The 27,950-nt window shown below is 72.7% G+C and overlaps 3 protein-coding genes across 4 annotated transcripts; 2 read left to right on the plus strand and 1 right to left on the minus strand.

Moving 5' to 3' along the window:
- Positions 1-2,298: 2,298 nt before the first annotated feature.
- On the plus strand, positions 2,299-7,199 carry LOC309414969 (very long-chain specific acyl-CoA dehydrogenase, mitochondrial-like; the record flags this gene model as incomplete). The annotated part of the gene is given in 19 exon segments (XM_082012351.1): positions 2,299-2,365; positions 2,448-2,512; positions 2,636-2,710; positions 2,712-2,733; positions 2,736-2,770; positions 3,641-3,785; positions 3,869-3,998; positions 4,084-4,209; positions 4,299-4,497; positions 5,208-5,312; positions 5,388-5,474; positions 5,579-5,641; positions 5,748-5,849; positions 6,064-6,161; positions 6,258-6,330; positions 6,425-6,497; positions 6,753-6,825; positions 6,915-6,990; positions 7,074-7,199. Coding segments are annotated over 19 exon segments (1,722 nt in total). The 5' UTR covers positions 2,299-2,316.
- Positions 7,200-9,500: 2,301 nt separating this feature from the next.
- On the plus strand, positions 9,501-22,609 carry DLG4 (discs large MAGUK scaffold protein 4; the record flags this gene model as incomplete). 2 transcript variants are annotated; one of them, XM_082012359.1, is made up of 21 exons in its annotated part: positions 9,501-9,530; positions 12,549-12,614; positions 13,985-14,038; positions 14,104-14,163; positions 14,708-14,832; positions 15,181-15,350; positions 16,138-16,274; positions 16,541-16,685; positions 16,888-17,026; positions 17,663-17,819; positions 18,112-18,214; positions 18,295-18,409; positions 18,700-18,876; positions 19,535-19,571; positions 19,718-19,745; positions 20,072-20,119; positions 20,208-20,309; positions 21,024-21,196; positions 21,401-21,510; positions 22,051-22,142; positions 22,503-22,609. In XM_082012359.1, 21 exons carry the CDS (start codon positions 9,501-9,503, stop codon positions 22,607-22,609), a joined length of 2,175 nt encoding a protein of 724 aa, XP_081868485.1. The 2 variants fall into 2 exon arrangements, with proteins under 2 accessions (XP_081868485.1, XP_081868486.1); XM_082012360.1 differs by having other exon boundaries at positions 14,113-14,163.
- Positions 22,610-23,759: 1,150 nt separating this feature from the next.
- On the minus strand, positions 23,760-25,711 carry MPDU1 (mannose-P-dolichol utilization defect 1; the record flags this gene model as incomplete). The annotated part of the gene is made up of 7 exons (XM_082012364.1): positions 23,760-23,879; positions 23,959-24,069; positions 24,312-24,430; positions 24,513-24,598; positions 24,688-24,820; positions 25,329-25,394; positions 25,624-25,711. The coding sequence occupies 7 exons, from the start codon at positions 25,709-25,711 to the stop codon at positions 23,760-23,762; spliced, it is 723 nt and encodes a 240-aa protein (XP_081868490.1).
- Between the last annotated feature and the right edge of the window lie 2,239 nt (positions 25,712-27,950).

The raw sequence follows: 27,950 nt of genomic DNA on the forward strand, positions 1-27,950 counted from the left end.
GCACCCTCCCCCCCAAGCCATGACGTTTGGGGCAGCCTCATGGCCACCCCCCCCCCCCACTAAGATTGGGGGGTTGGGGGACCCTAACCCCAGGCCACAAGGTTTGGGGGACCCTCACCCCAGGCCATGAGTTTTGGGAGACCTTTGCCCCACCAGGACGGAAGAGGTTTTGGGGGTGACCCCCACCCCTAGGCCATGAAGTTTAGGGGAACCCCACACCCTGGGGGTCTCGGGGCTGGGAGGGGGGCTGGGGGACCCCTGCCCCAGGTAGTGGGGGGGTCCTTGCCCCAGGAGGTTTGTTTTGGGGGACCCCTGCCCCAGGACAGAGGTTTGGGGGGGCCCCAGGTGTACAGTCAGGCTGTAAATAGAGGGGGGAAGCGGTTTTTCATGTGTGTTATTTTTTAAACTTTTATTTCCCCGCACCCTGCTTTTTCTGGGGGGCCCCCCACCCCTCCCCCCCGGTTTGGGGGTGCTGGGGTGGTTGAAGCATCCTGGGGGTGGGGGGCACCCCCAAAAGGGGCCGGGTCTGTCCCGGTGCCCCCTGAGGGGGCTGGGCGGGGTTTTGGGGGTCCCCCCTGTTGTTTTAAGAATAATATTTTGGAGTTCGCGTGGGGGCTGCAGCCCCCCCTGTAAATAAACGGCGCCGCGGCCTTCGTATGGGGGGGTCAGCGTCGCTCTGTCCGCCCCCGGCACCCACGGGGGGCTCCCGGCACCCACGGGGGGCTCCCCACCCCCCAGGGAGAACCCCCCTGTCCACAGGCATCTCCCCTCCCCCTCCGTGGGGACCACACCCCACACCCCACACCCCCCCGTTGTCCACGGGAGCCCTGCCGTGGGGAACCCAGACCCACGGGAAAAGCGACCCCGTGGGGACCGTCCTGCTCGTGGGGACGCCGAGCCCCATGGGACCCCCGAACCCCGTGGGGACCCACGGGATAGCCCCGCCCCCCCGGGATAGTCCCCCAGGGGGCGTGTCTGGCTCCGCCGGCTCCGCCCCACGGCGCGGCCCCGCCCCGTGGGCGGGAGGATGGGGTCACCATGACGACGGGTGTGTCACGGTGGCGGCGGGGCGGGGCCAAGGCGGCGGGCGCCATTTTGGCTCCCTCCCAGCTGGGCGCGGGCGCCATCTTACGGCGGGGCGGAGGCGGTGTCGCTATGGGCGGGGTTCCGCCCGCCGGTTCATTTGCATACGTTAGCGTGCGCGTGCAAACTACATTTCCCAGCGTGCCCCGCGCGGGGCGGCCCCGCCCGGCCCGTGACCTTGGCGGGGAGGGGCGGGGGGACACGGAGACACCGGGACGGGCCCGGGACACCGGAGGGCGGCGGCGACATGCGGGGAGCGGCCGGGCTGGGGCGGGGGCTGCGCGCGCTCCGCCGGGCCCCGCCGGGGTGAGCCCCGGGACGGGGCGGGGCTGAGCGGGATCGGGGGGGTCCGGGGGTGTCCCGGGGGGGGTTCCGGGCACCTTGGGGATGGGGGGCGGGGCGGTCTCATGAGTTTGGGGGCCCCGGGATCGGGCCGGGGGGGGGCCGGCGCTTTGGGGGGTCCCAGCGCTGGGGGGGGTGGGGGGTTTGGGGGGCGGGGGGGCCCTGTGGGGCCGCCCCGGTGGGGCCGTTGTGACCCCCCCGCCCCATGCCCAGGCTCGGGGGGGCCCGGCTGCAGAGCACCCACCAGGCTGAGGTAGGGACCCCCCCAAAAACCGCCCCCCCCCCCCCCCCCGCGCCGTGACACCAGAACTGGGGCAGAGGGCGCGCGGTGGAAACTGGGGGAAAGGTGATGGGGGGGCGGGGAAGGGCGTGGGGGGGGGGGGGGCAGGGTTGGGGGGGGGACGCCTGGGGGGCGCAGGGGTGCGGGGGGACCCCTGGGGGGGGTCGTGGGGGAGGGGGGGTCTTGAGGTTGTTGGGGGGGGCAGGTTGGGGGCGGGGGGATGGGGGTTTGGGGGGGGTCGGGGGGGTTGGGGGTTTTGGGGGTGTTTCGGGGGGGGGGGAGGGGTCCGGATTGTTTCTGGGGGGTGTTTCTGGGGCGGTCGGGGGTTGTTTCTGGGGGGCTGGGGAGGGGGGTCGGGGGCTTTGGGGGGTGTTTCGGGGGGTGGGGGGGGTCGGGGTGCTCTCACTCCCCCCCCCCCCCCCCCCCCCCCCCCCGCAGGCCGTGCTGCACAAACCGGAGCCGCGGCGGCCGCGACCCCCCCAAGGCCCAGCCCGCCCTAGAGGTGAGGGGGGGGCTCCGCGGGGGGGCATCTGGCACTGGGGGGGGGGCTGCGTGCTGCCCCCCCCTCCCCATATTCCCCCCCCCAGGAGTCCAAGTCCTTCGCCGTGGGGATGTTCCTGGGGCGGCTGAACGTGGAGCAGGTCTTCCCGTACCCCTCAGGTGGGTGGACCCCGAAACGATGGGGGGGGGGCAGCCCCCCGCCTTGGGGCCCCCCCCCGGTGACACGCCCCCCATCCCGCAGCGCTGAGCGAGGAGCAGGAGCAGACGCTGCAGGAGCTGGTGGGACCCGTCGCCCGCTTTTTTGAGGTGCAAAGGGGGGATTTGGGGGCGACCCAACGGCAGCCCCTTTCCCAGGGCTCTGAGAACGGGCGGGGGGGGGCGGTTTGGGGGTCCCCCTGCCCTGACACCCCCCCCCCCCCCCCCGTGCAGGAGGTGAACAACCCGGCCCGTAACGACGCGCTGGAGCGGGTGGAGGACGCGACGCTGCAGGGGCTGAAGGAGTTGGGGGGCCTTCGGGCTGCAGGTGCCCCCCGAATGGGGGGGCTGGGGCTCTCCAACACCCAGGTGAGGGTGGGGACCCCCTCTGCCCCCCCCCTCGGGGGGACACCTTTCTGCCGCCCTTCAAATGTCCCCAAGCCCATGGGGACCCTCTGTGCCTCTTGGGACCCTCATCAGCCCCCCCAGGCCCCCTGGGGACCCCTTCAGCCACCCCCTGGGCCCCCCCTGCCCCATGGGGACACCCCCAGCCCTCCCCAAGCCCCCAGACACCTTATCAACCCCTTAGAGACTCCTTTCAGCCCCCCCAGGAACCCCAACTACTCTTGGGGCCCCCTTCTGACAGCCCCTTTCCCCCTTGGGGACCCCCAGCGCCCCCCCAACAGAGACCCTCTTCCCTTGGGACACCCCCCACCCCCCCAAGCCCCCATCTCCCCCTCATGCCCTCCCACCCCTGGGTTCCCTCCTCTGCACCCGTGGTCTCACCCCACTGACCACCTTCTGGCCCTGGGACCCCCCCCCCAGACCTCCCTGAGCCCCTTGGGGCCCCCCCTTCATCCCTCCCCCCCCCGAGACCCTCTTCGCCCTTGGGACCACCTCCCATCCCTCCCTCAGCCCCCAGCACCCCGCTCTATCCCTGGGACCCCCTTCCCAGCCCCCCCCAATGACTGTGACCCCCCCCGAGACCCTCTTCACCCTTGGGACCACCCCCCATCCCTCCCTCAGCCCCCAGCACCCAGCTCCATCCTGGGACCCCCTCCCCTGCCCCCCAGTCCCCCCCCAATGACTGTGCCCCACCCCGCAATGACTGTGCCCCCACCCACGACTCTCTTCGCCCCTGGGACCACCCCCCATCCCTCCCTCAGCCCCCAGCACCCAGCTCCATCCCTGGGACCCCCTCCCCAGCCCCCCCCCCAATGACTATGCCCCCCCCCCCAGTACGCCCGGCTAGTGGAGATCGTGGGCCAGCACGACCTGGGGGTGGGCATCACGCTGGGAGCCCACCAGTCCATCGGCTTCAAGGGGCTGCTGCTCTACGGGACCCCCGCCCAGAAAAAGAAATACCTGCCGCGCCTGGCCAGCGGTACGGGGACGCGGTGGCGGCGGGGGGGGGAGTGTCTGGGGGAGCTGGGGACCCCCTGAGCCCCCTCCCCGTGACCCCCCCAGGGGAGACGGTGGCCGCGTTCTGCCTGACGGAGCCGGGCAGCGGCTCGGACGCCGCTTCCATCCGGACGCGGGCGCAGCCCAGCCCCTGCGGCACCTTCTACACCCTGGACGGCAGCAAGATCTGGATCAGGTGGGGCGGGATGGGGGTCCCGGGGGGTCCCTGGAGGGGGGGCTGGTCTGAGGGCTCATCGCCGCACCCCATGCCCCCCCCACAGCAACGGGGGGCTGGCCGAGATCTTCACCGTCTTCGCCAAGACGCCGCTGCGGGACGAGGGGACGGGCGAGACGAAGGAGAAGATAACGGCGTTCATCGTGGAGCGCGGCTTCGGGGGGGTCACGCAGTGAGTGGGGGTCCCGGGGGCGGGGGGCTGACCTGGGGGGGGCTGTCCCTGGGGCTTTGGGGGGCTCACCCTGACCCCCCCCCCCCCAGCGGCGCCCCTGAGAAGAAGATGGGGATCCGGGCGTCCAACACGGCCGAGGTTCACTTCGAGGGGGTGCGCGTCCCCGCCGAGAACGTCCTGGGGGCGCCCGGGGGGGGCTTCAAGGTGGCCATGAACATCCTCAACAACGGCCGCTTCGGCATGGCGGCCGCCATGGCCGGCACCATGCGGGGGGTGCTGGCCAAAGCCGTGAGTACCCCCCGGCCCCCCCCCCCAGCCCCCCCAGCCCGCTCCTCTGTGCCCCTGGGGGTCCCTCAGCGCCCCCCCCCCAACCCCTCTGTACACCCTGACCCCCCTGGACCCCTCTGTACCCTCCTTTGTGCCCCCCCCCGGACCCCTCTGTACACCCTGACCCCCCCGGACCCCTCTGTACCCTCCTTTGTGCCGCCCCCCGGACCCCTCTGTACCCTCCTTTGTGCCCCCCCCCGGACCCCTCTGTACCCTCCTTTGTGCCCCCCCCGGACCCCTCTGTACACCCTGACCCCCCAAACCCCTCTGTACACCCTGACCCCCCCGGACCCCTCTGTACCCTCCTTTGTGCCCCTCCCGGACCCCTCTGTACACTCTGACCCCCCTCCGGATCCCCATAGGCCGCCCAGACCCCTCCTTACCTCCCCAGGACCTCTCTGCACCCCCTTGACCCCCCCAAGACACTTTCATACCCCTCCCCGTGCCCCTGGGGGGTCTCTTACCCCCCCTCAAGAACACCCCTGTCCCCCAGGACCCCCCCCTAGACCCCCCCCCCAATCCCCTGACTCCCCTGGGGACGCCCCCCAACCCCTGGGGTTCCTTCCCAACCCCCGCCCCAGCAGCATGGGGGGCTCCTGGCCAAAGCCATGAGGCCTGGGGTCCACCCCTGCACCCCCCAGCCCCCCGCCCCCCCCGTGCCCCCCCCCCAGGTGGAACATGCCGCCAACCGCACCCAGTTTGGGGACAAAATCCATAATTTCGGGGCCGTCCAGGAGAAGCTGGCGCGGATGGCGCTGCTGCACTACGTCACCGAGGTGGGCGCCGGGGGGGGGGCTTGGGGGGTCGTTGCCCCCACCCCGGGCCCCTCAACCCCCCCTCTGCCCCCCCAGTCCATGGCGTACATGATCAGCGCCAACATGGACCAGGGAGCCACCGACTTCCAGATCGAGGCGGCCATCAGCAAGATTTTTGGCTCGGTGAGGGGCCGGAGGGGGGCGGATCGGGGGCACCTGGTTTTGGGGACCCCCCTCGAGGAGGGAGGGGTGTCGGGGGGGGGGTCTCACCCCTCTGCTTGCGGCAGGAGGCGGCTTGGACCGTGACGGACGAGTGCATCCAGGTGATGGGAGGGATGGGCTTCATGCAGGTGAGCGGGACCCCCGGTTGTGGGGCCGCCCCCCAAGCTGTAGGGTGCCCCCTGCCCCCCCCCCGGTTGTGGGGACACCCCCCCCAACCCCACCGCTGCCCCGCAGGAGGCCGGCGTCGAGCGGGTGCTGCGGGACCTGCGCATCTTCCGCATCTTCGAGGGCACCAACGACATCCTGCGCCTCTTCGTCGCCCTCAACGGCTTCCAGGTGGGGGGGCTGGGGGGGCTGGGGGGGGGGATAGGGGCCGTGGGACCCCCATTAGGGGGCCGGGACCCCAATTAGCACCACAGGACCCCGCCAGGGTCCTGGGGGGAAGGTGGGGTGAGTAGGGGCTGCGGTTGGGGGAGTGTTGGGGGGGCTGAGGACCCCCCACATTTGGGGACCCCCATCCCTGACGTCCCCACCGACCCCCCCCCCCCAGACTTTGGGGGTGCAGCTGCGGGCGCTGCAGAAGGCCCTGAAGAACCCCCTGAGCAACGTGGGGGTCCTGGCCGGAGAAGTCACCCACCGCCTCCGCAGGTACCCCAACCCCCCCGCGCCCCCCCGCCCCCCCTTTTCCCGGGGAGGGGGCAGTTTGGGGGGGGGGCCTCACTGCTCTGCGCCCCCCTCCCCAAGGAAAGCCGGGCTGGGCTCGGGGCTCTCCCTGCGGGACCACGTGCACCCCGACTTGCAGGAGAGCGCCCAGAAGGTGAGTGGGGGGCCGGGGGGGGCACGGGGGTGGGGGGTGTGTGGACGAGACCCCCCCCCCAGCGACGACCCCCCGCCCTCCCCAAACCCCCCAGACCCTGCGGTGCCTGGAGCTCTTCGCCGAGACGGCTGACGCGCTGCTGCTGAAGCACGGCAAGAAGATTGTGGGTGAGTGGGGGGGGGGCGTGGGGGGACTCCCGGGGGCGTGGGGGGGCCCCTGAGGGCGTGGGGGGACCCCCAGGGGCGTGGGCATCCCTGGGAGCGTAGGGGGACCCCCGGGGGCCCCTCCTTAACACGGGCCTGGGGGGCTCTGCCCCAGCCCTGGGGGTGATTTGGGGCTGCTGGGGGGGGGGGGGGTGTGTGCTCAGAGGAGTCTGGGGGTGCCCTCAGCCCCCTCCCCAAATCCCCTCCCCGCCCCCCCAGACGAGCAGTTCGTGCTGAAGCGCGTGGCCGACGCCGCCATCGACATCTACGCCATGGCCGTCGTCCTCTCCAGGTACGGGGGGGCTTCGGGGGGGTGGGGGGTGTCCCCGCTGCCCCCTCCCCAATACGTGGGGCCGGCTCAGCCCCCCCTCTGCCCCCCAGGGCGTCGCGCTCCCTGGCCATGGAGCACCCCACGGCGCAGCACGAGCGGCTCCTCTGCGACACGTGGTGCCAGGAGGTGAGGGGGGTGGGCCGGGGGGGGAATGGGGGGGTCGGTACCCCCCCCAACCCCCCTCCGTCTCCACCCCGCCCCCCCCCCAGGCCCACCAGCGCGTTTTGGCGACGCTGCGGCCGCTGCCCGCCGAGAGCTTCCGCAACCTGCGCGCCATCGCCCGGGCCGTGGTGGAGAGCGGGGGGGTCGCTGCCCCCACCCCCCTCGGCTTCTGACCCCCTCCAGGACCCCCAGCCCCTCCCCCACCCCTCCCAAGTGGAACCGGACCCCCAAACCCAGCTCTGGGCCCCCCAGTCTGTTCCTAGACCCAACCCCGCCATCTCCAGGCCCCCCCAACTCCACCCTGGACCCCCCCCAGTGGATCTGGACCCCCAAATCTGACCCCAAATCCCCCCCTTACCCCCCCCCCGCAGGTCCTGACCCCCATCGCCTTCCCCCCTCCCCACACTGCCTTATCCGTGCCCCCCCCCCGCCCCGGGCAGGCCATCTCTTCTCAGCCCCCCGTTTTGGGAGGGGCACATCTTTGCTCCCCCTTGGGTGGGCGACAGCATCAACACTCCTTGGGGGGGGGCTTTAGGCCCCCCCAGATCCATGATGGGAGTTGGGGGTGCCTTAAGGAAAAGCTGTTTCAAGGGTTCCCCCCTCCGTGACAGCGGTGGTTTCAGGAGCCCCCTCCTCCTTGCTGGAGGGTTTGGGGACCCCCAGCCCCTCCCTCCCCAGGGGGGCTGAGCAGCCGGGGGGGGGGGGGGCTCCCTGCTTTGGGGGGGGCTCTCCTCGTTTTGTGCCTAATTAATTGTGGCTGCTTATTAAAGGGTGCCTGTAGGCCCCTCGTCTCCCTCCTGTGTCCCCCCGGGGGGGCTGGGGGGGGGCCCTGAACTCCATTTCCCACCATGCACCGGAGGGGGGCGGGGGGGGCCCTAAATCCCCCCCTAAGCCGTGGCTCAGCGGGGATTAGCCCGGGCCATGGCGCTGGGACGCAGGGGTGAGCGCGGGGGCCGGGGGGTCCTGGGGGCCCGGGGGGGCCCTGAGTCACCTTGGAGGGCCTGGAGGGGAGGGCTGGGGGGGGGGCACAGGGAATTGGGGGATCAGGGGGGAGACCCTGCCCCATGTTGGGGGCCCGTGGGGGGTTAAAGGGGTCCCTGACCCATGCTGGGGGGTCTGAGAGGGTCATGGGGGGGGGGCTGTGATGCACAGTGGGGGTCCTTGGCGAGGGGTTACAGGGCGTCCCTGGCCCAGGCAGGGGGCTTGGGGGGGCATATGGGGGGGCTCTGGCCCACACTGGGGATCCAGGGGGGCCCTGACCCACGTTGGGTGGCACTTGGGGTGTCCCGGGGGGCTCCTGGGGGGTCCCTGTGCAACGTTGGAGGGTCCTGGGGGGTCCCGGGGGTCTCCTGGGGATCCCTGTGCCATACTGGGGAGCCCTGGGGGGTACCAGGGGGGCTGCTGAGGGTCCCTGCACCATATTTGGGGCCCCTGGGAGTCCCAGGGGGGCTGCTGGGGGACCCTGCTCCATATTGGGGGGCCCTGGGGGGTCCCAGGGGTCTCTGACCCACGCTGGGGGCCAGGGGTGGGCGCCCTGCGGCTGCTGGAGGAGGCGCTGGGCCCCCCGCCCCGGCTCCGGGCGCAGCAGCTCCTGGGGGTGCTGCAGAGCCCCCTCTTCCAGGCCCTGCTCGGTACGGGGGGGCGGGGGGCGGCGGGCGGGGGCGGGGCTAGAGCGATGGGGGCGGGGGGGGTTGGGACTGTGGGGGGCGTGATGGGGGTGCGGGGGGGGCAACACGGGGGGCACGGAGCGGGGGGGGGAGGGGTGTCTGACTCCCCGTTCGTTGAGGGGGGGTGGGGGAGGACTTGGGGGGTGGGGGGGCGGGGGGGGGCGGGGCAGAGCCCCTGACACCCCCCCCCCCCCGCCCCATCCCGCAGACATCCAGGAGAGCTACGAGGTGACGGTGGCGGAGACCCCCCCCGCCCCCCCCGCGGCTCCGGGTAACCCCGACCCCCCCGACAGACCCCCGAGGGCCGCGTGCCGGGGGTCCCGCACCCCCGGGGGGGGGGCCCGCACCCTGTCACGGTGTCGCCCCCCGGTGCCGCCCCCCCGCTGACGGTGCCTCGCCCCCCCCCCCGCTCCTCCCGGGGGCGGCAGGGGAAGGGTTAACCCCCCCGCCCCGCCCCCCGCCCGGCTCCGCTCCGGCTCCGCCGCCGCCGCCGCCGCGTCCCCCCCGTCCTCCGCCCGCGGCCTCTCCTCGCCCGCCCGCCCCGTCCCGTCCCCGCTCCCCCCTCCCCGCCCTCCCCCGGCCCCGCTCCGGCCGGATCCCCCGGCACCGCCGGGGCTCCGCTCCCCCCGCTCCATCCCCGCTCCTCCGTCCGCCCCCCTCCCCGGTCTCCATCCTTCACCCCCCCCCTCCCCGGTCCTCCCGCACCGCCCGCCTTCCCCCCCCCCCCCCCCGCCCCGGGCGGCCCCGGCCGAGCCCCGCGCCCGCCCCGGCGGCCCATGAGCGCCGGCCCCGGCCCCGGCCGCCGCCATGGACTGTCTGTGCATCGTCACCACCAAGGTACGGCCGGGGCCGGGGCCGGGGGGCACCCCGGGGGACAACGGGCCGGGGGGGGCCGGGGACCGGGGAGGGCCCTGGGGCGGCTGTGGGCGCCTCTCTGGGCTCCTGGGGGGGCTGCTCTGTGGTCCTGGGGGTCCTGTCTGGGCTCCTGGGGGGGCTGCTCTATGGTCCTGGGGGTCCTCTCTGGGCTCCTGGGGGGGCTGCTTCGTGGTCCTGGGGGTCCTGTCTGGGCTCCTGGGGGGGGGCTGCTCTATGGTCCTGGGGGTCCTCTCTGGGCTCCTGAGGGGGCTGCTCTGTGGTCCTGGAGGGATGCTATGGGGGTCCCAAGGGTTCCCTCGATGGTCATGGGGGTCTGCTCTATGCTCCCCAGGGGTCCTCTCTGTGGCCCTGGGAGGGGGCTGCTCTATGGTCCTGGGGGTCTTGGGGGGGGCCTTCTGTGCTCTTGGGGGTCCTCTCTGTGGTCCCACGGCCTCCACCTGTCACAGCATGGGGCGGGGGTCCCCCGCTTGTCATTTGGGGAGGGGACACGCGCACACACACACACACCGCTGAGGCCTGTCCATCGCCAGGGGACTGTAGGTCTCTGTGGCGCTGGAGGACCTGGGGGTCCCTGTCCATCCCACGGGTGTGGGGGGGGTCTCTCAACCGGCGTGATGGCTGTTGGTGTCGATGGTGTTGGGGGTCTGTGGGGTGACACTGGAGGGGGCCTCGACACTGCCACGACGGGCAGGGGGTGACACAGCCGCCCCTCTGGGACTGTGTCACCCCCTGCCCATCATGGGGGTGTCAGGCCCCCCCATCGTGGGGGCGTTCGACATGTGGTGGGTGCGTGTGTTGCCATGGTGCTGCGCGTGTGCGTGGGGGGGACACAACAGGCAGCGGGTGTGAACACGCGTGTGCCGAAGGGGTACAGGCATCGCACACGCGTGCGGTTGTTGCTTCCCCCGCCTCCCGCGGCCTACACGGGGCCTCGGCATCACCTGGTGTGCGGGCAGCAGTGCAGGCAGGGTATTTTAGGCCTGGTGTGGGCAGCGGAGGCGGGTGATCCCCCCCCATCCCTTGCCTGCGCCCACTGCTGCCTGCACGCCGTGCCTGCGCCCCCCTGCCTGCACACCCTGCCTGCGCCCTCCCTGCCTGCACACCGTGCCTGCGCCCACTCCTGCCTGCACGCCCTGCCTGCACCCTCCCTGCCTGCACCCCGTGCCTGCGCTCTCCCTGCCTGCACACCGTGCCTGCATGCCGTGCCTGTGACCACTCCTGCCTGCGCACCCTGCCTGCGCTCTCCCTGCCTGCACCCCCCCACCTGCCATCCACCGCTGCCTGCGCCCCCCCCATCCCTGCCCGCACCCCCCATCGCTGCCCGCGCCCGCCCGCGCCGTTGCCAGGCGACGCGGCCCCTCCCCGTTGCCAGGCGACGCGGCCCCGCGGCGTTGCCCGGCAACGGCGGCCGGAGGCAGCGCGGGAGGGAGAGGCTCCGCCCACCCCACCCCACGTGCGCGCGGCCCCGCGCATGCGCCGCGCCGCTCCCTCGCCCCCTCCCTCCCTTCCGTTAACTCTTGGCGCCCCGCGTTGCCACGACGACCGGGGGGCGGGGCTTGGTACGGGTCTCCGCAGGGGTCGGGGCGGGTACGGGGGCCGGGAGGGGCCAGGCCCGGCCCGGCGCGGGGAAGTGCGGGCTACGGCGGAGGGGGCAGTCCGGGCTCGGTACGGGGCCCGGGGGAGGCGGTCTGTGTGTCAGTCCCGGCCCGGTACAGGTCCCCGGGGGAAACGGTCGCGGTACGGTGGCCGAGATGGGCCAGGCCGGGCCCGGTACGGCGGCCCGGGGGGCTCAGGCCGGGCCTGACCCGGGTGCCGGCGTGGTCATTCCGGCCCCCCCGCCCCGCGCCGTTAATCCCGGCGGCGGGCCGTTAATCGCGGCCGCAATGGGCGGGCGGGGCCCGGTGGAGGAGGCGCGGGGCCGGGATGGCGGGCCCGGGCCCGGGCGGGTGCGGGGCGCTGGGGGCGGCGGGGCCCCGCCGGCCGCCCGGCTGCTTCTCGCCGCTGCTCTGCCAGTGCCGGGTGGTCTGGCGGGACCGGAGCCTCTCGCTGGCCTTCGGCTGCAAGGTGGGGCGGGGGCCGGGCCTGGGGGCGCTGGGAGAGCCGGGATCCGGCACTGGGGGCGCTGGGATGGGGATACTGGGGGGGCAGCACTGGGGGGACTGGGACAGGGCGCTGGGAGAGCTGGGATTGGGCACTGGGGGGACTGGGACAGGGCGCTGGAATGGAATATGGGGAATGCTGGGGAGGCTGGGGGCACTGAGAGAGCTGGGATCAGGGTGTTGGGGGGCGCTGGGGGGCCTGGGATGGGGGCGCTGGGGGGACTGGGATGGGGGTGTTGTGGGGACTGGGATGGGGGTGCTGGGGGGACTGGGAGAGCTGGAATCAGGGTACTGGGGATACTGGGACAGCAGGGACTGGGAGGCACTGGGGGACCTGGGCTTGAGGGTACTGGGGGAGCTGGGATGGGGTTACTGGGAGGCACTGGGAGAGCTGGCACTGGATGCCTGCCGGTTGTATTGGCTGCAAGGTTCGGGGGACTGGAAGGGGGGCACTGGGAGGGGGCACCGGACCCCGTTGCTTGCATCTGGCTGCCAGGTCATACTGGGAGCACTGGGAGCAGCCCCCGTCGTGGGGGTCAGGGGCTTACTAGGAGCCCCCCAGTGTGGCCCGGGGCTGGCGGGAGGGTGGCCCAGTTCGCAGGGGCGATGGCCCCGTCCGGGGGGGGCCCGGCCCCCCTGCCCTGGCTTAGCCCTTAATCCCGGCCGGGATTGGCCAGGGCGCAAATCGCCGCCGGGATTAATCTGGTGCCCCCGGGCCGGGGCGACCCCCCCCCGTCTGTCCCTGCTGTTAATTAAGTAACGAGCCCTGGGCCTCCCCCGGGCCCCGCGAGCGGCCGCCCTAATTGCTCCGGCCTCTTAATTAATCTTTCCCACTGGCGGGGGCGGGGCCGGGCCCCCCTGAGCCCGGTGTCTCCCGCAGAAGTACCGGTACCAAGATGAGGACAGCCCCCCGCTGGAGCAGAGCCCCGCCCACCTCCCCAGCCAGGTAAGCCCCGCCCCCAGAGCCCCCGCCCACCGCATCGTGCCCCGCCCGCTGGGCTCGATTGTCCCCGCCCCCAACCACCCCCAGCGGCGGGGACCCCCCCCGGCTGCCAAAGGGGCCGTGATGATGTCATGGGGGTTGTGGTGATGTCACAGGCAGCGTCGCAGGTGTGATGACATCACACGGGTTGTGGTGACATCACAGGTGGTGTCATGGGGGGTCGTGGTGGTGTCATGGGGGTCATGGTGACATCACAGGTGGTGTCGTGTGAATTGTGGTGATGTCATGTGGGTTGTGGTGATGTCACAGGTGGTGTCACAGGGGTCATGGTGTCACACGGGTTGTAGTGACATCACACCCACTGTCATGGGGTAGTGATGATGTCACATGGGTCATGGCGAAGTCACAGGTGGTGTTACTCGGGTCATCACGGTGTCACGGGGATTGTGGTGATGTCACAGGCAGCGTCACTCGGGTCGTGGCAGTGTCACGGGGGTCGTGGTGGTGTCACACGCATGGGTTGTGATGGTGTCACAGGCAGCGTCCCGCGGTGCCACACAGCCGGGTGCTGTTTGGGTGTCCCTCAGCGCACTCGGCGTGTCACGCGCGGTGTCGCAGCCGTGTCAGCGGCACACAGCTGTGGTGCCGTCACACCGCGTCGCGTGGGTCACGCGCAGCGTCCGGGGGTTCGTGTCAGCGTCCCGGGGGTGCCCGGCGCTGTCGCACAGCCCTGTTGCTCTGGGGCTGTCAGGGTGTGGGGTGCGGGTGTCGGGGTATTGTTGGGTGCTGAGGTGTCTGTCGGGATGTTGTGTGTTGGGTGCGATTGTTGCGTGTTGAGGTGTTCGGTGTGGGTGTTGGGGGTGCTGGGGTGTCCGTTGGGGTGTTGTTGGGTGCGGGTGTTGTGTGTTGGGGGCTGGGTGCGGGTGTCGGGGTGTTGTCGGGTGCTGCAGTGTCTGTTGGGTGTTGGGTGTGGGTGTTGGGTGTTGGGGTGTTGTTGGGTGCTGGGGTGCCATTGCCTGTTGGGGTGTTGTTGGGTGCGGGTGTTTTGTGTTGTGTGTTGGGGGCTGCACCCCCCTGTCTCGCCCCCCCCCACGTCACACACAGCTCTGGGGGGGGTCTGGGCCCCCCACCCCCCCGCGGAGGGGGGTACCCTGGTATGGGCGGGGCCGTGGGGGGGGAGGGGGATTTCCCAGCATACTTTGCCCAACCTCCCCGAGGAGGAGGGGCTGGGGGGGGGGGAACCCCATCTTCCCGTTGCCATGGCGACCGCCGTTGTGGCGTTGCCGTGGTAACTGCAGGCAGGGGCTGGGGGGGGGGCTGACAGCCCCCCCCCCCCGGTGTGACCCCCCCCATCCCCTGTGCCCCGCCCCCAGGCCAACTCGCCCCCTGTCATCGTCAACACCGACACGCTGGAGGCCCCCGCCTACGTGAGTGACCCCCGTGCCCCCCCCGTGACCCCTGACCCCGCCCCCCGGCCCCCCCTGACCAGGTCTCCCCGCAGGTGAACGGCACCGAGGGCGAGATGGAGTACGAGGAGATCACGCTGGAGCGGGTGAGACCCCCCCGGGGACACCCCCAGCCCCCAGACCCTGCTGGAGCCTCCCATATCCCCCCCAGCCTCCGACACCCCCCTGGGCCCCCCCCAACTCCCTGACAGACCCCCCCCCGGGGCCCCCAAACACCCCTGGAGCCCCCCAACTCCCCCTGCCCCCCCCCTCAAATCCCTGACACCCTCCCTGGGGCCCCTTGACCTCCCTGGATCCCCCCAGGCCCCCCCCAATCACCTGGGGTGACCCAAGGCCCCCCCCCAACCACTTCAGCCCCCCCCATCTCCCCAACACCCACCCTGTGCCCACAGTGATCCTGGGGCACCCCATGCCCCCCCCAGCTCCCCAACAACCCCTGGGCCCCCCCCAAGCCCCCCTTGGGGACCTCAGGACCCTGCTGGGGACCCCTGAGCCCCCCAATACTCCCCCCCCGCCCCAGCATCGAGTCCCTTGTCCCCATGTGGGGTGTGGGGGTGCCCCCAGCCCCACTGCAGGGTGTGGGGGTGCCCCCCGGCCCCCCCCGGCGTTGACGTTCCGCCCCCCCTCCAGGGTAACTCAGGTTTGGGGTTCAGCATCGCGGGGGGCACCGACAACCCCCACGTTGGGGACGACCCCAGCATCTTCATCACCAAGATCATCCCCGGCGGCGCCGCTGCCCAGGACGGGCGGCTCAGGTGGGGACCCCCGACCCCCCCCCCAGCCCCCCCGGGCCCCCTCCTGCCCCCCCCGGGCCCCCTTAGACCCTGGGTGGGTGCCAAGCAGGGGCAGGACCCCCATACAGGTGCTGAGTGGGTGTCTGGCATGAGGTGGGGGCCCCCCAACCTCCTCTGGGACCCCCAGGCCCCCCCTGGAGCCCCTCAAGAATCCCCAGACCCCCGCCAGGACACCCCCTGGAGCCCCCAAACCCCCTAGACCCCACACAGGCACCGAGCGGGTGTCTGGCGGTGCGGGGTAGGGCCCCTTGGCCCCCCCCCCCCAGAGCCCCCCAGGACCGCCCCCGGTCTGAGCGGGCGCCTGCGCAGGGTGAACGACAGCATCCTGTTCGTCAACGAGGCGGACGTGCGGGAGGTGACGCACAGCGCGGCCGTGGAGGCGCTGAAGGAGGCCGGCGCCGTCGTCCGCCTCTACGTCATGCGCCGCAAGGCCCTGGCCGAGAAGGTGGTGGAGGTCAAGCTCATCAAGGGGCCCAAAGGTACGGGGGACCCCCCGGCGCCCCCAGGGAACAGCACCGGGACCCCTGACCCTGGGGAGCCCCGTGGGATCCCTTCAGGAACCCTCAAACCCAGGGGCCCCCAGGGGACCAGGACTGGGACCCCCAAAGCTGGGGAGCCCCGTGGGATCCCCTCAGGGGCCTCCACCCTGGTGACCCCCATGGACCAACACGGGGACCCCCCAACACAGCGACCGGCACTGGGACTCCCAAACCTGGGGAGAATCGTGGGATCCCCTCAGGGACCCCCAAAACTGGGGACATCCCAGGGTCTGGCGCTGGGACCCCTGACCCTGGGGAGCCCTGTGGGATCCTCCACCAAGGACCCCCAAAACTGGGGACTCCTGAACCCAGGGATCCCCATAGATTGGCCCCGGGACCCCTAAACCTGGGAGCCCCATGGGACCCAGCGACCCTGAAACCTGAAGACCCCCCGGTACCCCCATGGGCCAGCACCGGGACTCCCAAACCTGAGGTATCTCATGGACCAGGATCACAAGGGGAAACCCCACAGATGGGAACACCCCCCCCCGGGCACCCCAGGACCCTCAGCCTGGGACTGGGACCCCCGGGGTGCCCATGGGGACCCTCCACCCCCAGAGACATCCCCAGGACCCCCACCCATGGGGACACACTGGCCTGTGCTCCCCCCCACCCCCAAACCTTGGGGACCCCCCAAGCCAGGGACCCCCAGGGCCCGGCCGGCCGGCGGGGTGACAGGGCGTGGGGGTCCCTGCGCTGACCCCCCCCTCGCCGCGTCTGCCCCCAGGGCTGGGGTTCAGCATCGCGGGGGGCGTGGGCAACCAGCACATCCCGGGGGACAACAGCATCTACGTCACCAAAGTCATCGAGGGCGGCGCCGCGCACAAGGACGGGCGGCTGCAGATCGGGGACAAGATCCTGGCCGTGAGTGGGGGGTGGCGGGGGGGGGCGTGGGGAGGGGGGACAGGGATGGGGATGCGACGGGGACGGGCGGGTGGGGGACGAGATGCTGGCCAGCAGCAGGTGATGGGGCCGGGCTGCGTGTCCCCTCCCCGAGCCCCCCGCGTCCCCCTCCCCGAGCCCCCTGCATCCCCTCTGAGCCCCCGCGTCCCCCCCGCGTCACCCCCTGAGCTCCCTGCGTCCCCTCCTGAGCCCCCCGTGTCCCCCCTGAGCCCCCCGCGTCCCCGCAGGTGAACAACGTCAGCCTGGAGGACGTGATGCATGAGGACGCGGTGGCGGCGCTGAAGAACACCTATGACGTCGTCTACCTGCGGGTGGCCAAGCCGGCCGCCACCTTCCTCGGGGACACCTTCGCGCCCCCCGACGTCACCAGCTGTGAGAGGGGGGCACGGGGGGGAACACGGGGGGGGACGCCGGACGCGCTGTTCCCCTCTCCCCGGGGCGGTGGGACCCGCTGTCCCCATCCCCGCTGTCCCCATCCCCGCTGTCCCCCCGCTGTCCCCCCGCGTCCCCCCGCGTCCCCCCACATCCCCCCGCGTCCCCGCCGCCCCTGACCCCGCTGTCCCGCTGTCCCCAGCCTACTCGGCGCACCTGGATGCGGATCTGGGTCCCCAGAGCTACCTGGGCCCCGAGTTCCCCCCGGCCATGACCCCCACGTCCCCCCGGCGCTACTCCCCCGGCCCCAAGGACCTGCTGGCAGAGGATGACGTCCCCAGGTACCGTCCCCCGTGTCCCCACGGTGTCCCGGCATCCCGGGGGTGTCCCCGCGTCCTTGGAGTGTCCCCAAAGCCTGTCCCTGGGGTGTCCCACCATCCCTGGCATGTCCCCTGGCCCCCAAGGGCGTGTCCCCGCGTCCCTCAGCTGTCCCCTCATCCCAGGGCACATCTTGGGGACGTCCCCACGTCCCTGGGCTGTCCCCGTGTCCCCTAGGCTGTCCCCAAGAGCACGTCCTGAGGCTGGCCCACATCCCTGGGGTGTCCCCGTGTCCTGGGGGCGTCCCCATGGCTCTGGTCTGTCCCCACAGTCCTGGGGGTGTCCCTGGGCTGTCCCCAAGGACATGACCTTGGGATGTCCCCAGGGTCCCCAAGGGTGTGTCCTGGGGGTGTCCCTCTCTCCCGGGGGTGTCCCGGCATCCCTGGGGTGTCCCCATGCCCCTGGGCTGTCCCCAGAGTCCCCAAGGACATGTCCTGGGGGTGTCCCTAAGGTCCCCAAGGACATGTCCTGGGGGTGTCCCGGCATCCCCGGGGTGTCCCCCTGTCCCTGTGCCATCCCCCTGCGTCCCTGCCGTCCCCCGGCTCCCCGGGGCGTCCCCTCGCCCCGGGCTGTCCCCACGGCGGTGTCCCCGTCCCCAGGGAGCCGCGGCGCATCGTGATCCACCGGGGCTCGACGGGGCTGGGCTTCAACATTGTGGGGGGGGAGGACGGCGAGGGCATCTTCATCTCCTTCATCCTCGCCGGGGGCCCGGCCGACCTCAGCGGGGAGCTGCGCAAGGGCGACCAGATCCTCTCCGTGAGTGACGCGGGGACGGCCGCGTCCCCGTCGCCAGCCCCGCGGGCGGCCCTACGGCAGCCTCGTGCCGCGTCCCCGCGGCAAGACCCCTGATGCCGCGTCGCCGTCGTCCTCCCCACGGCGCCGCGTCCCCCCGCCGTGCCCATCCCTCTAACCACGGCGCCGCGTCCCCGTCCCCATCGTCGCCACCGTCGTCGTCCCCTCTGCTGGCGACGTGTCCCGTCGCCGTCCGCTCGGGGATGCGTCCCCGTCGCCGTCCCCCTCCCCGCGGTGACGCGTCCCCGTCCCGTAGGTGAATGGGGTGGACCTGCGCAGCGCCACGCACGAGCAGGCGGCGGTGGCGCTGAAGAACGCCGGCCAGACCGTCACCATCATCGCCCAGTACAAGCCCGAGGGTGAGCGGGGGGCGGTCTCTGGGGGTCCCCAAGGGGCCCTGGGGGTCCCCGGGGGTCCCCTGACGCCCCCGTCCCCGCAGAGTACAGCCGCTTCGAGGCCAAGATCCACGACCTGCGGGAGCAGCTGCTGAGCAGCAGCCTGGGCTCGGGCAGCGCCTCCCTGCGCAGCGACCCCAAGCGCGGCTTCTACGTCCGGTCAGCGGGGCCGGGGGGCACTGGGGGGCACTGGGGGGGTCACGGGGACGTGGGGAGATGCTGGGGGACGTGGGGGACGCTGGGGGGTTCACGGGGACGTGGGGAGACACTGGGGGATGTGGGGGGGCGCTTGGGGGGTCACGGGGACGTGGGGAGACGCTGGGGGACGTGGGGGGATGCTGAGGCATCACGGGCACGCGGGGGGACACTGGGGGACGTGGGGGCACAGTGGGGGTGGCGGGGGAGCAGGGCCCCCCCGAGGGCCCCCCCCGACGGCCGTGTCCCCGCAGGGCGCTCTTCGACTACGACAAGGCGAAGGACTGCGGGTTCCTCAGCCAGGCGCTCAGCTTCCGCTTCGGCGACGTCCTGCACGTCCTGGACGCCTCCGACGAGGAGTGGTGGCAGGCGCGGCACGTCCTGCCCCCCGGGCAGCCCCCCGACATCGGCTTCGTCCCCAGCAAGCGGCGGTGCGGCCGGGCGGGGGGCGAGGGCGGGGCCGGGGGGGCACTGGGAGGTAGTAGGGAAGGGACTGGGGGGGCGCTGGGAGGCACTGGGAAGTAGTAGGAGGGGACTGGGATGTAGTAGGAGGGGACTGTGAGGCAGTAGTGGGGCACTGGGAGGCAGTGGGGGGTACTGGGTGGGACTGGAATGTAGTAGGGAAAGGACTTGGGGGGACTGGAAAGTAGTAGGAGGGGACTGGGAGGGACTGGGAGGCAGTGGGGGGTACTGGGAGGGACTGGGATGTAGTAGGCAGGGGACTGGGAAGTAGTAGAGGGACTGGGAAGTAGTAGGAGGGACTGGGGGGCACTGGGAGGCAGTAGCAGGGCACTGGGAGGCAGTGGGGGGGGACTCTGAGGGACTGGGAAGTAGTAGGAAGGGACTGGGAGGCAGTGGGGGGGACTGGGCGATACTGGAAGGGACTGGGAGGCACTAGGGAAGAGATTGGGGAGACTGGGAGGCACTGGGGGGCACTGGGAAGCAATAAGGGCGCACTGGAGGGGCCAGGAGCCCCCCGACATCATCTCTGTGCCCAGCAAGCCCCATGTGTGCTGGGGGGGCACTGGGAGCACTGGGGGGAGGGCACTGGGAGCACTGGGCGACCAGTCTGGGCTCTCTCCGGCGCAGGGTGGAGCGGCGGGAGTGGACGCGGCTAAAGGCCAAGGTGAGCCCCCTCCCCCGCCCACCAACCGGGGTCCCCCCGGCCCCCCCCCAAACCCACCCCCCTCAACCGGGGCCCCCCCAACCCGCCCCCCCCCCGCCTCTGCCTCTCACTCTCCTCTCTCCTTTCTCTGTCGCTGCCCCCCCCAGGATCGGGTCCCCGGATCGGGCTCGCAAGGTGGGTGCTGCCCCCCATCTGCCTGTCCCATCCCCCCCCGTCCCCCCGCTGCCCCCCCGCTGCCCCCCCCGTCCCCCGCCTGCTCTGACGCTGTCTCTGTCCCCCAACTCTGGCTGCTGCTCTGCGGGGGGGGGCCCGGACACCGGGATCCCCTGGGGGGGTCGGGGCGACCCCCAGCCCCAGATGTTGCGGGGGGTCCCCTGGGGGCGGCACCCCCCGGAGCTGGGGTCGCCACGGTCCCCCCAGCCCTGGGGGGTCTCGGGGTGGGGGGGGTGCCCCCCCGGCCGCGGGGATCCCCCGCCGGCGCTGACCTCGTGTCCCCGCAGGGCGGGAGGACGCGGTGCTGAGCTACGAGACGGTGACGCAGATGGAAGGTGAGTCGGGGGTTCGGGGGAGGAGGGGGGGTCCTGTCGTGCCCCCCGCTGGGGCTCGGGACCCCCCGTAACCCCTCCGCCCCTCCAGTGCACTACGCGCGCCCCATCATCATCCTGGGCCCCACCAAGGACCGGGTGAACGACGATCTCCTCTCCGAGTTCCCCGACAAGTTCGGCTCCTGCGTCCCCCGTGAGTGGGGACATGAGGGGGACACGGGGTGGGGGAGCCCCGCGGCTGCCCCTGGGGCTCCGGGGGTGGCCCTGTCCCCACCGGCTGCCCCCAGAGACCCGCCCCCAGGGTGCCACATCCTCGTCCCCGTGCCCGTGTCCCCAAACACGACTTGGCCCAAGGGGGGGCACAAGGTGGACGGCAAATCTACTGCTGCCCTTGTCCCCGTCCCCAGGCTGTTCCCATGTCCCCGTGCCTGCCCCAGGGCTGTCCGCATGTCCCCATGCCCGTCCCCATGGCCATCCCCGGGCTGTCCCCACGTCCCCATGCCCATCCCCGGGCTGTCCCCATGTCCGCGTGCCTGCCCCAGGGCTGTCCCCATGTGCCCGGGCTGTCCCCATGTCCCTGTGCCCGCCCTAGGGCTGTCCCCATGTCCCCATGCCCGTCCCTGTGCCCACTCCCAGGTTGTCCCCACGTCCCCGTGCCCATCCCCAGGGCTGTCCCCACGTCCCTGTGCCTGCCCCAGGGCTGTCCCTATGTCCCCGGGCTGTCCTCATGTCCCCGTGCCCGCCCCAGGGCTGTCCCCACGTCCCCGGGTTGTCCCCATGCCCATCCCCGGGCTGTCCCCACGTCCCCGTGCCCACCCCTGGGCTGTCCCCATGGCCCCATGCCCATCCCTGTGCCCATCCCCGGGCTGTCCCCACGTCCCCGCGCCCACGCCGTCCCCGTCCCCAGACACGACGCGACCCAAGCGGGAGTACGAGGTGGACGGGCGCGACTACCACTTCGTGGCCTCGCGGGAGCGGATGGAGAAGGACATCCAGGGCCACAAGTTCATCGAGGCCGGGCAGTACAACAGCCACCTCTACGGCACCAGCGTCCAGTCCGTGCGCGAGGTGGCCGAGCAGGTGGGGGACACCGGGGGGGGCACCGGGACGCACACCGGGGAAGTCCGGGGGGGCACGGGGCATGGGCGGCCCTGGTGTCGCCCCATGGGCGGCCCTGGGGTGCCCCAAGGTGACATGGGGCAGGGCCGGGGTGGCCCGGTGGGCGGCTCCGGGGCGCGGGCAGGGCGTGGCAGGGCGTGGCAGTGACGTTGTGGGGCGGGGCAGGGCAAGCATTGCATCCTGGACGTGTCGGCCAACGCGGTGCGGCGGCTCCAGGCAGCCCAGCTGCACCCCATCGCCATCTTCATCCGCCCCAAGTCGCTGGAGAACGTCCTGTGAGGGGCGGGGCTGCCTGCGGGGGGCGGGGCTGCCTGCGCGGGGGGCGGGGCTGCCTGCGGGGGGGCGGGGCCTGTGGGGGAGGCGGGAGGGGACTTGAGCAGGTGCTGCGCTGGAGGGAGCTCGGCAGGGGCGGGGCCTGCTGGTGGGGCGGGGCTTGTCGGGGCGGGGCCTGTGGGGGAGGTGGGAGGGGACTCGAGCAGCTGCGCTGGGGCTGGAGGAAGTTTGGAAGGGGGCGTGGCTTAGCGAGTTGGTGGGGATAGATGGGCGGGGTTTGGGTGAGGCGGGGCCTGCACAAAGGGCGGGGTTATAAGGGGCTGGTAGGTGGGGCCTCTGCTGGGGGCGGGGCTTATGGAACGGGTGGATGGCATGAGAGGCGGGAACTAAGGGGCTGGTGGGCAGGGCCTGGGATAAAGGCGGGGCTCGAGGCCCCAGTGGGCGTTGCTGCAGTGGAGGCTACTGAGGAGCTAAGGGGCGGAGTCTGCTGTGGGCGGGGCCCGTGCTGTGGGCGGGGCCTGGAGCGCTCGGCCCGCCCCCAGGGAGATCAGCAAGCGGGTGACGGAGGAGCAGGCGCGAAAGGCCTTCGAGCGCGCGACCAAGCTGGAGCAGGAGTTCACCGAGTGCTTCTCCGGTGGGGAGCGGGGACCCCGAACACCTTCAGTCCCCACCCCGGGACCACGGGCACTCCCCCAGCCCCAAATAAGCCCCCACCGAGAGCTCCCCACAGCGACCAGAGGGACCCCCGGGGCCCCCCCTAGAAAAGCCCTGGGACCGCAGGGACACCCCCCCCCCCCCCAGACACCACACCCCCTGGGATCCCTGAACCAGCCCCCCCTCCCCCCCCCCCGACAGCCCCAAGATGCCCCCAGTCCCACAGGGACCCCCACAAGAACCCCGGGGGACCCTCCCCCAGCTCCCCCTCGGACCCCCAAAGCCGGGGGTCCCTTCCTGCCCCCCCAGCATCCCATTAACCCCTTCCTCCCCCCCGCAGCCATGGTGGAGGGCGACAGCTTCGAGGAGATCTACCACAAGGTCAAGCGCGTCATCGAGGAGCTCTCGGGCCCCTACATCTGGGTGCCGGCCCGCGAGCGGCTCTAGGGGCGGGGGGCCCCCCCTTCCCCCAGCCCCCATTGCCCCGGCACCCCCCCTGCACCGGGGGGCCCCCCCCGAACCGGCTGGGACCCCCCACCTGGAGGCGGCTGCATGCACGGGACACCGGCAGGGGGGACAGCCCGACACCACGAAAGCGATGGGGGCTAACGGGGGTGGCCCCCCCGGGATTTGTGGGGTCCCCCCACCCTGGCAGCCCCCCTCCCTGGCTTTGGGGAGGCTGAGGCAGAACCCCCCACCCCACCCTGCGGCGTTTCGGGGGGGGGGGTCCTCGGCGTCCGGGGGGGCGCCTGAGCTGCCACCCCCCCCCCCAACTTTGGACTTGAGTTTTTGTACATATAATCTCTATATTTGTACGCCCGCGGGGGGTGGGTGCCCCCCCAAACACAGCCCCCTACCCCAGGGGGGGGTTGGGGGGGGTGCCCGGGTCCCCTCAGGGGGGTCCCCTGGGCCCCCCCGGCGCGGCGGGGGGGGGAGATGAGAGTATTTTGCATAGAAATAATATTGCTACCGTCAGGCGGGAATAAACCGAGTCGAGACGCTGGTGGCCTCGCTGGGGGGGGGGGCTGGGGGGGGCACATCCACCCCTGGGAGGGGTCAGTGTCACTGGGGGCACATGGGGGGGCTGTAGTGGGGGTAAAGGGGGGGCCATGGTGGGGTGTAGAGGCCGGGGATCCCTCGGAGCCCTGGGGGGAGAGGGGTCTGGGGGCCCCTCGGGGGCTTGGGTGGGGGCGATAGGACCCTGGGGAGCCCCTACTTACGACTGACGGCCTCCAGAACCAATCAGGAATGGAGGGTGCTTTCCATTGGCTTGGGGGGGTGCCCTGCCATGGGAATGAATGGAGGGCGGGACCGAGGGCGGGGCTTCCCCGTTGACCTACAGCGCCCCCTACAGGCTGATGGGGGTGGCAGGGGAGAGGGTCAGCGTTAATTATTCCCCATAATTAAAGAAAGAACAAGGCCGGGGGGGGGGAGGGGGGGGCGCCCCTTTATTGGGAGCGCGGGGGGGGGCCCAGTGCCCCTTTTCCGCCTCCCCGTGGGGTCCCAGCCCCTCCCCCATCCCTGGTCCAGCGCTGGGGGGGGAGGGGCCGCCCCCCCCCCCCCATGTCTGTGTGTGCACGCCGGCAGGAGGAGGGGCTCAGTCCCGCTTGGGGCGGGGGGCGGGGGCCCCCCCGTAGTAGAGCAGCTGGGCCAGCAGCAGCGCGTTGCAGGCGGCGGAGGCAGCGAAGGTCAAGGCCAGCAGCGCGTCCCCCGTCTCCTGCGGGGACAGGGGAGGGGCCGTGGGCGGGGGGGGGCGTGGGCGGGGTTGGGGAGCACGGGGAGGGGTGGGGGCTCACCTGGAGGGAGGTGAAGACGCGGGCCAGGGCCCCCCCCAGCAGCAGAGCGGTGGAGACCCCCGAGAGCTGCCCCGTGTGGCCCTGCCGGTAGTTGGTGGCCGCCTGCAGCAGCTGGGGGAGGGGCGGGGGGAGCGGTCAGGGGGGACCGCAGAGCCTGGGGGGGGGGCCCGGCTCTCCAGGACCCCTCCCCCCAGGGACCCAAGTGTCTGGGCGGGACCCAGACATCCCAATGGGGTCCCAGCCCCACCCCCCACCCTGCGAGGTGTCTGGCCTCCCCCCTCCCCCCCCCAAAGGGGACCAGTGGTCTGCCCCGCCCCCCGCCGCCCCTCCCCCCCCCCCCGCCCCCCACGCACCCGGCTGAGGATGATGATGGGCAGATTTGCCGCCTGCAGGAGGGTGGCAAGGCCCGGGGGGGCGTGGGGAGAGACGAGGGCGCCCAGCAGCACCCCGTAACCTCCCACGAGCAGCAGCCCTGGGGACACACACACGGGAGGGGGGTCAGGGGGACACGGGTGTCCGGGGGTGCCCCTCCTCTTCCCCCCGCCCCCGCTCACCTCGCCCCGTGTGTCCCCCGAAGTGCTGGACGAGGAAGCTGACGGTCAGCGTCTGCAGCAGGAGGAAGAGCGCCTCCCCCCAGGCGCTGTGGGGCAGAGGGGGGCGGGGGGTCAGGGGACACCCAGGCCCCCCAACTGCCCTGGGACCCGGGACCCCTGCCCCCCGGCACCCCACCTGAAGGGGAAGGCGCGGGCGCAGCCGTAGGCCACGCTACCCCCCAGCGCCAGCAGCTCCAGCAGCAGCGCGGGGAGGCTCAGCCCGGCCCCACTGCGGGCGCCCCACACCTTCAGCACCTGCGGCAGCTTCACTGCAGGGGGGTGGGGGGGTGGGAGGGCGACTCTGGGCCCCCCCGACCCCCCTTCCCCGGGACCCCAAACACCCCACAGAGCCCCCCAAAATCCTCCCTGCCCCACAGCCACCCCCACTGTGCCCCACGATCATCCTCAGACCCGAGATCACCCCGTGACCCACCCATAACCACCCATACCGCACCCCACGGGACCCTTGAGTGCCCCCAAAGACCCGCTAGCGCCCCTCTGAGACCCTCCCTGCCCCACAACCACCCCCTCCTCGCGCCCCAGATACACCCCCAGGGCCCCGCAGTCACCCCCAGACACCCCCCAGCTCCATAACTCCCCCTATAGCCCCCATACCCCATTCCATAGCCTCCCCCCCCCCTCCATGGGTGCCCCCAAACACCTCATGGAGACCACCCAAGTCCCCTCCTTGCCCCACAACCACCCCCCGTGCCCCACGGTCACCCCCAGACAAACCCCCTTGCCCCATGTCCCCTCCATGGCCCCCCCACCCCTCACCCATGACGGAGCCGGCGACGATGGCGTAACCGAGCGCTTTGCTGAGAAGGATCTTCAGACATGGCACTGCGGGGGCGATCGGGGGGCTCAGGGGGACCGGAGGGGGGTCCCCCCCAAGCACCCCGCTTCCGCCCGGGAACAAGATGGCGGCGCCGGCCTCCCGCCCCGCCCCCGCCGCGGCCGGGTACTTCCGCCCGCGAGAAACATGGCGGCCGCCCTTGATCGCGCCGGCGGCGCTACCCCGCGCCCCAGCACCGCCCCCCGGTGACGCCCCGCGCCGCCCCCCGCCCCGCACCGTGCAGCAGGTGCAGCCGCAGGAAGAACTCGTCGAAGCAGCGCTCGGGCAGGAGGAGCGGGACGAGCCACCCGCGCAGCGCCTCCATGGCGGGCCGCCGCGCTTCCGGGTACGGCGCGCAGCGCGCATGCGCGGCCCCAGCTCCGGCACCGCGATTGGCCGTACGGCCGGCGAGTGGCCGCCCGTCAGGACGGCACCGCGCATGCTCCGGCCCGCCCCGAGCCGCGATTGGCCCGTCCCTTTTCTCCGCACTGCGTCTGCGCAAAGGGCGGCCCGCAAAGGGCCTTAGCCACGCTCTAGCTAAGGGCTCCGCGCATGCGCCGCCCCGCCCCCTCCGCTGATTGGCCGTCTCTCTCCTCGCCGCTTTTGCGGCGGCGGGAACCCGTGGGCCGCTGCCGCGCCGCGCCTGCGCACGACACGCCGCCCCGGGCTCTGCGCCTGCGCAATGCGTCGCCCCGCCCGCCGCGCCTGCGCACTGCCGCCGCCGCGCGCCCTCCCTCAGGCGGAGTCGCCTCAAGATGGCGACGGCGGCGGCGGCCTCGCTGTCCCGCGGGGCCGTGGCGCTCTGCGTCCTCTTCTATCTGCGGCTGCAGCGCGGGCGCCGCCTGCGAGAGGCCGCCCGCCGCCTCCGAGCCGCCCGCCACCGCCGGGCTCGGGCCCGGAGCCGGCGTCGCTTTGCGGCCCTGTGGCTGGGAGGCCGGCTGGGCCCGGCCTCGGCCCCCTCGGGGCGGGAGCGCCGCCTGTGGAGCAAAGCGCGGAGCTCGGCCTTCTGGGAGACGGTGCGGGCCAAGGCCTTCAGCCGCGGGGAGTGGGCCGAGAACTTCCGCCTGGGCCCCGCCACCTTCGACTTCCTCTGCGGGCGGCTGCGGGCGGCCATCCAGCGCCGCGACACCACCATGCGCCGGGCGGTGCCGGCCGAGGTGCGGCTGGCCCTCACCCTCTGGCGCCTGGGGGCCTGCACCGAGTACCGGGCGGTGGAGCAGCAGTTCGGCGTCTCCCGATCCACCGTCTGCAAGATCCTGCGGGACGTCTGCGAGGCCGTGGTGGCCATCCTGGCCCCTGCCTACGCCGCTCCCCCGGCCGCCGCCGCCGGCTTCCCCCTCCCACAGCTGGCCGGGGTCCTGGCTCGCCTCCGCGTCCCCATCCGCGCCCCCCCTGAGGACGCCGCCAGCTACAGCGACGGGCGGGGCTGGCACGCGGTGGTGCTGCAGGCCGCCGTCGACGCCCGCGGCTGCTTCTGGGACATCGAGGTGAGCCGGCCCGGCCTGGGCCTGCGCGGCTCCGCTCTCTACCGGCGGGCGCAGCGCGGGGGGCTCTGCCCCGCGCCCCCTGCCCAGCTCGGGGGGGTGACCGTCCCCGCCTACCTGCTGGGCCGTCCCGGGGACCCGCTGCTGCCCTGGCTGCTGCGGCCTTACGGAGGGGCCGAGGCCGCGCGGCGACGCGGGCGGCGGCGCTTCAACGCGGGGGCGGCGGCGGCGCGGGCGGCGGCCGCCGGGGCGCTGGGGCGGCTGCGAGGCCGCTGGCGCTGCCTGCAGAAGCGCAACGACACCGACCTGGCCTTCCTGCCCACGCTGCTGGCCGCCTGCTGCCTGCTGCACAACGTCTGCCAGGCCCGCGGAGACCCCTGCCCTCCGCGCTGGCTCGCCCCGCCCCCGGGGACCCCCTGGGGGCGCAGGGAGGCGAGGAGGAGGAGGAGGCCGAGGGCGAGGAGGAGGAAGAGGGTGGGGAGGAGGAGGGGGAGGAAGGCCGGGGGGCGGCGGCGGCTGCACGGCGCATCCGGGAGGCACTGGCCACCGCCCTGCAGGGCTGAGGGGCCCAGGCAATCCAGGACCCACATATGGGGGTCACGCAGATGGCCAGGACCCACATGTGGGGACAGAGGTGGCCCAGTGGTTTGGGGGGTGGGGGGAGGGGCTGGTCTCTCAGGCCACGGCAATAAAGTGGAAAGAAACTGGAACCACCGGATTGTCCCCCAAAATGGGGGGGGGGCAGGGCTCCCCCCCTCCCCCAGCTGAGGCCTGTGACCCTCCCCCACAATGAACCGTGGTTTTTTTTTTCCCAAAGTCGCTTTTATTCCAATAAATAAACGTTACAAAAGGGGGTGGGGGGAGGGGTGACCCCGCAGTGGGGGAGGGGTGGGTGGGGGGGCAGGAAGGATTTGTCACCCCCAAAAAGTGACGTTTATTCAAAAGACCCCTCCCAAAAATAAGAGCCCCAAAAAAACCCCGAACCCCAAAGGGGGGGGTCAGGGGGCCGGGGGTGGGGGGGAGGGGCGCGCCCCTCCCCCTCAGATGAGGTCGGCGACGTTGAGCGGCATCTCCTCGATC

Source organism: Phaethon aethereus (genome assembly GCF_964289735.1).
Source record: "Phaethon aethereus genome assembly, chromosome: 36".
In the NCBI taxonomy this organism is placed as follows: Eukaryota; Metazoa; Chordata; class Aves; order Phaethontiformes; family Phaethontidae; genus Phaethon; species Phaethon aethereus.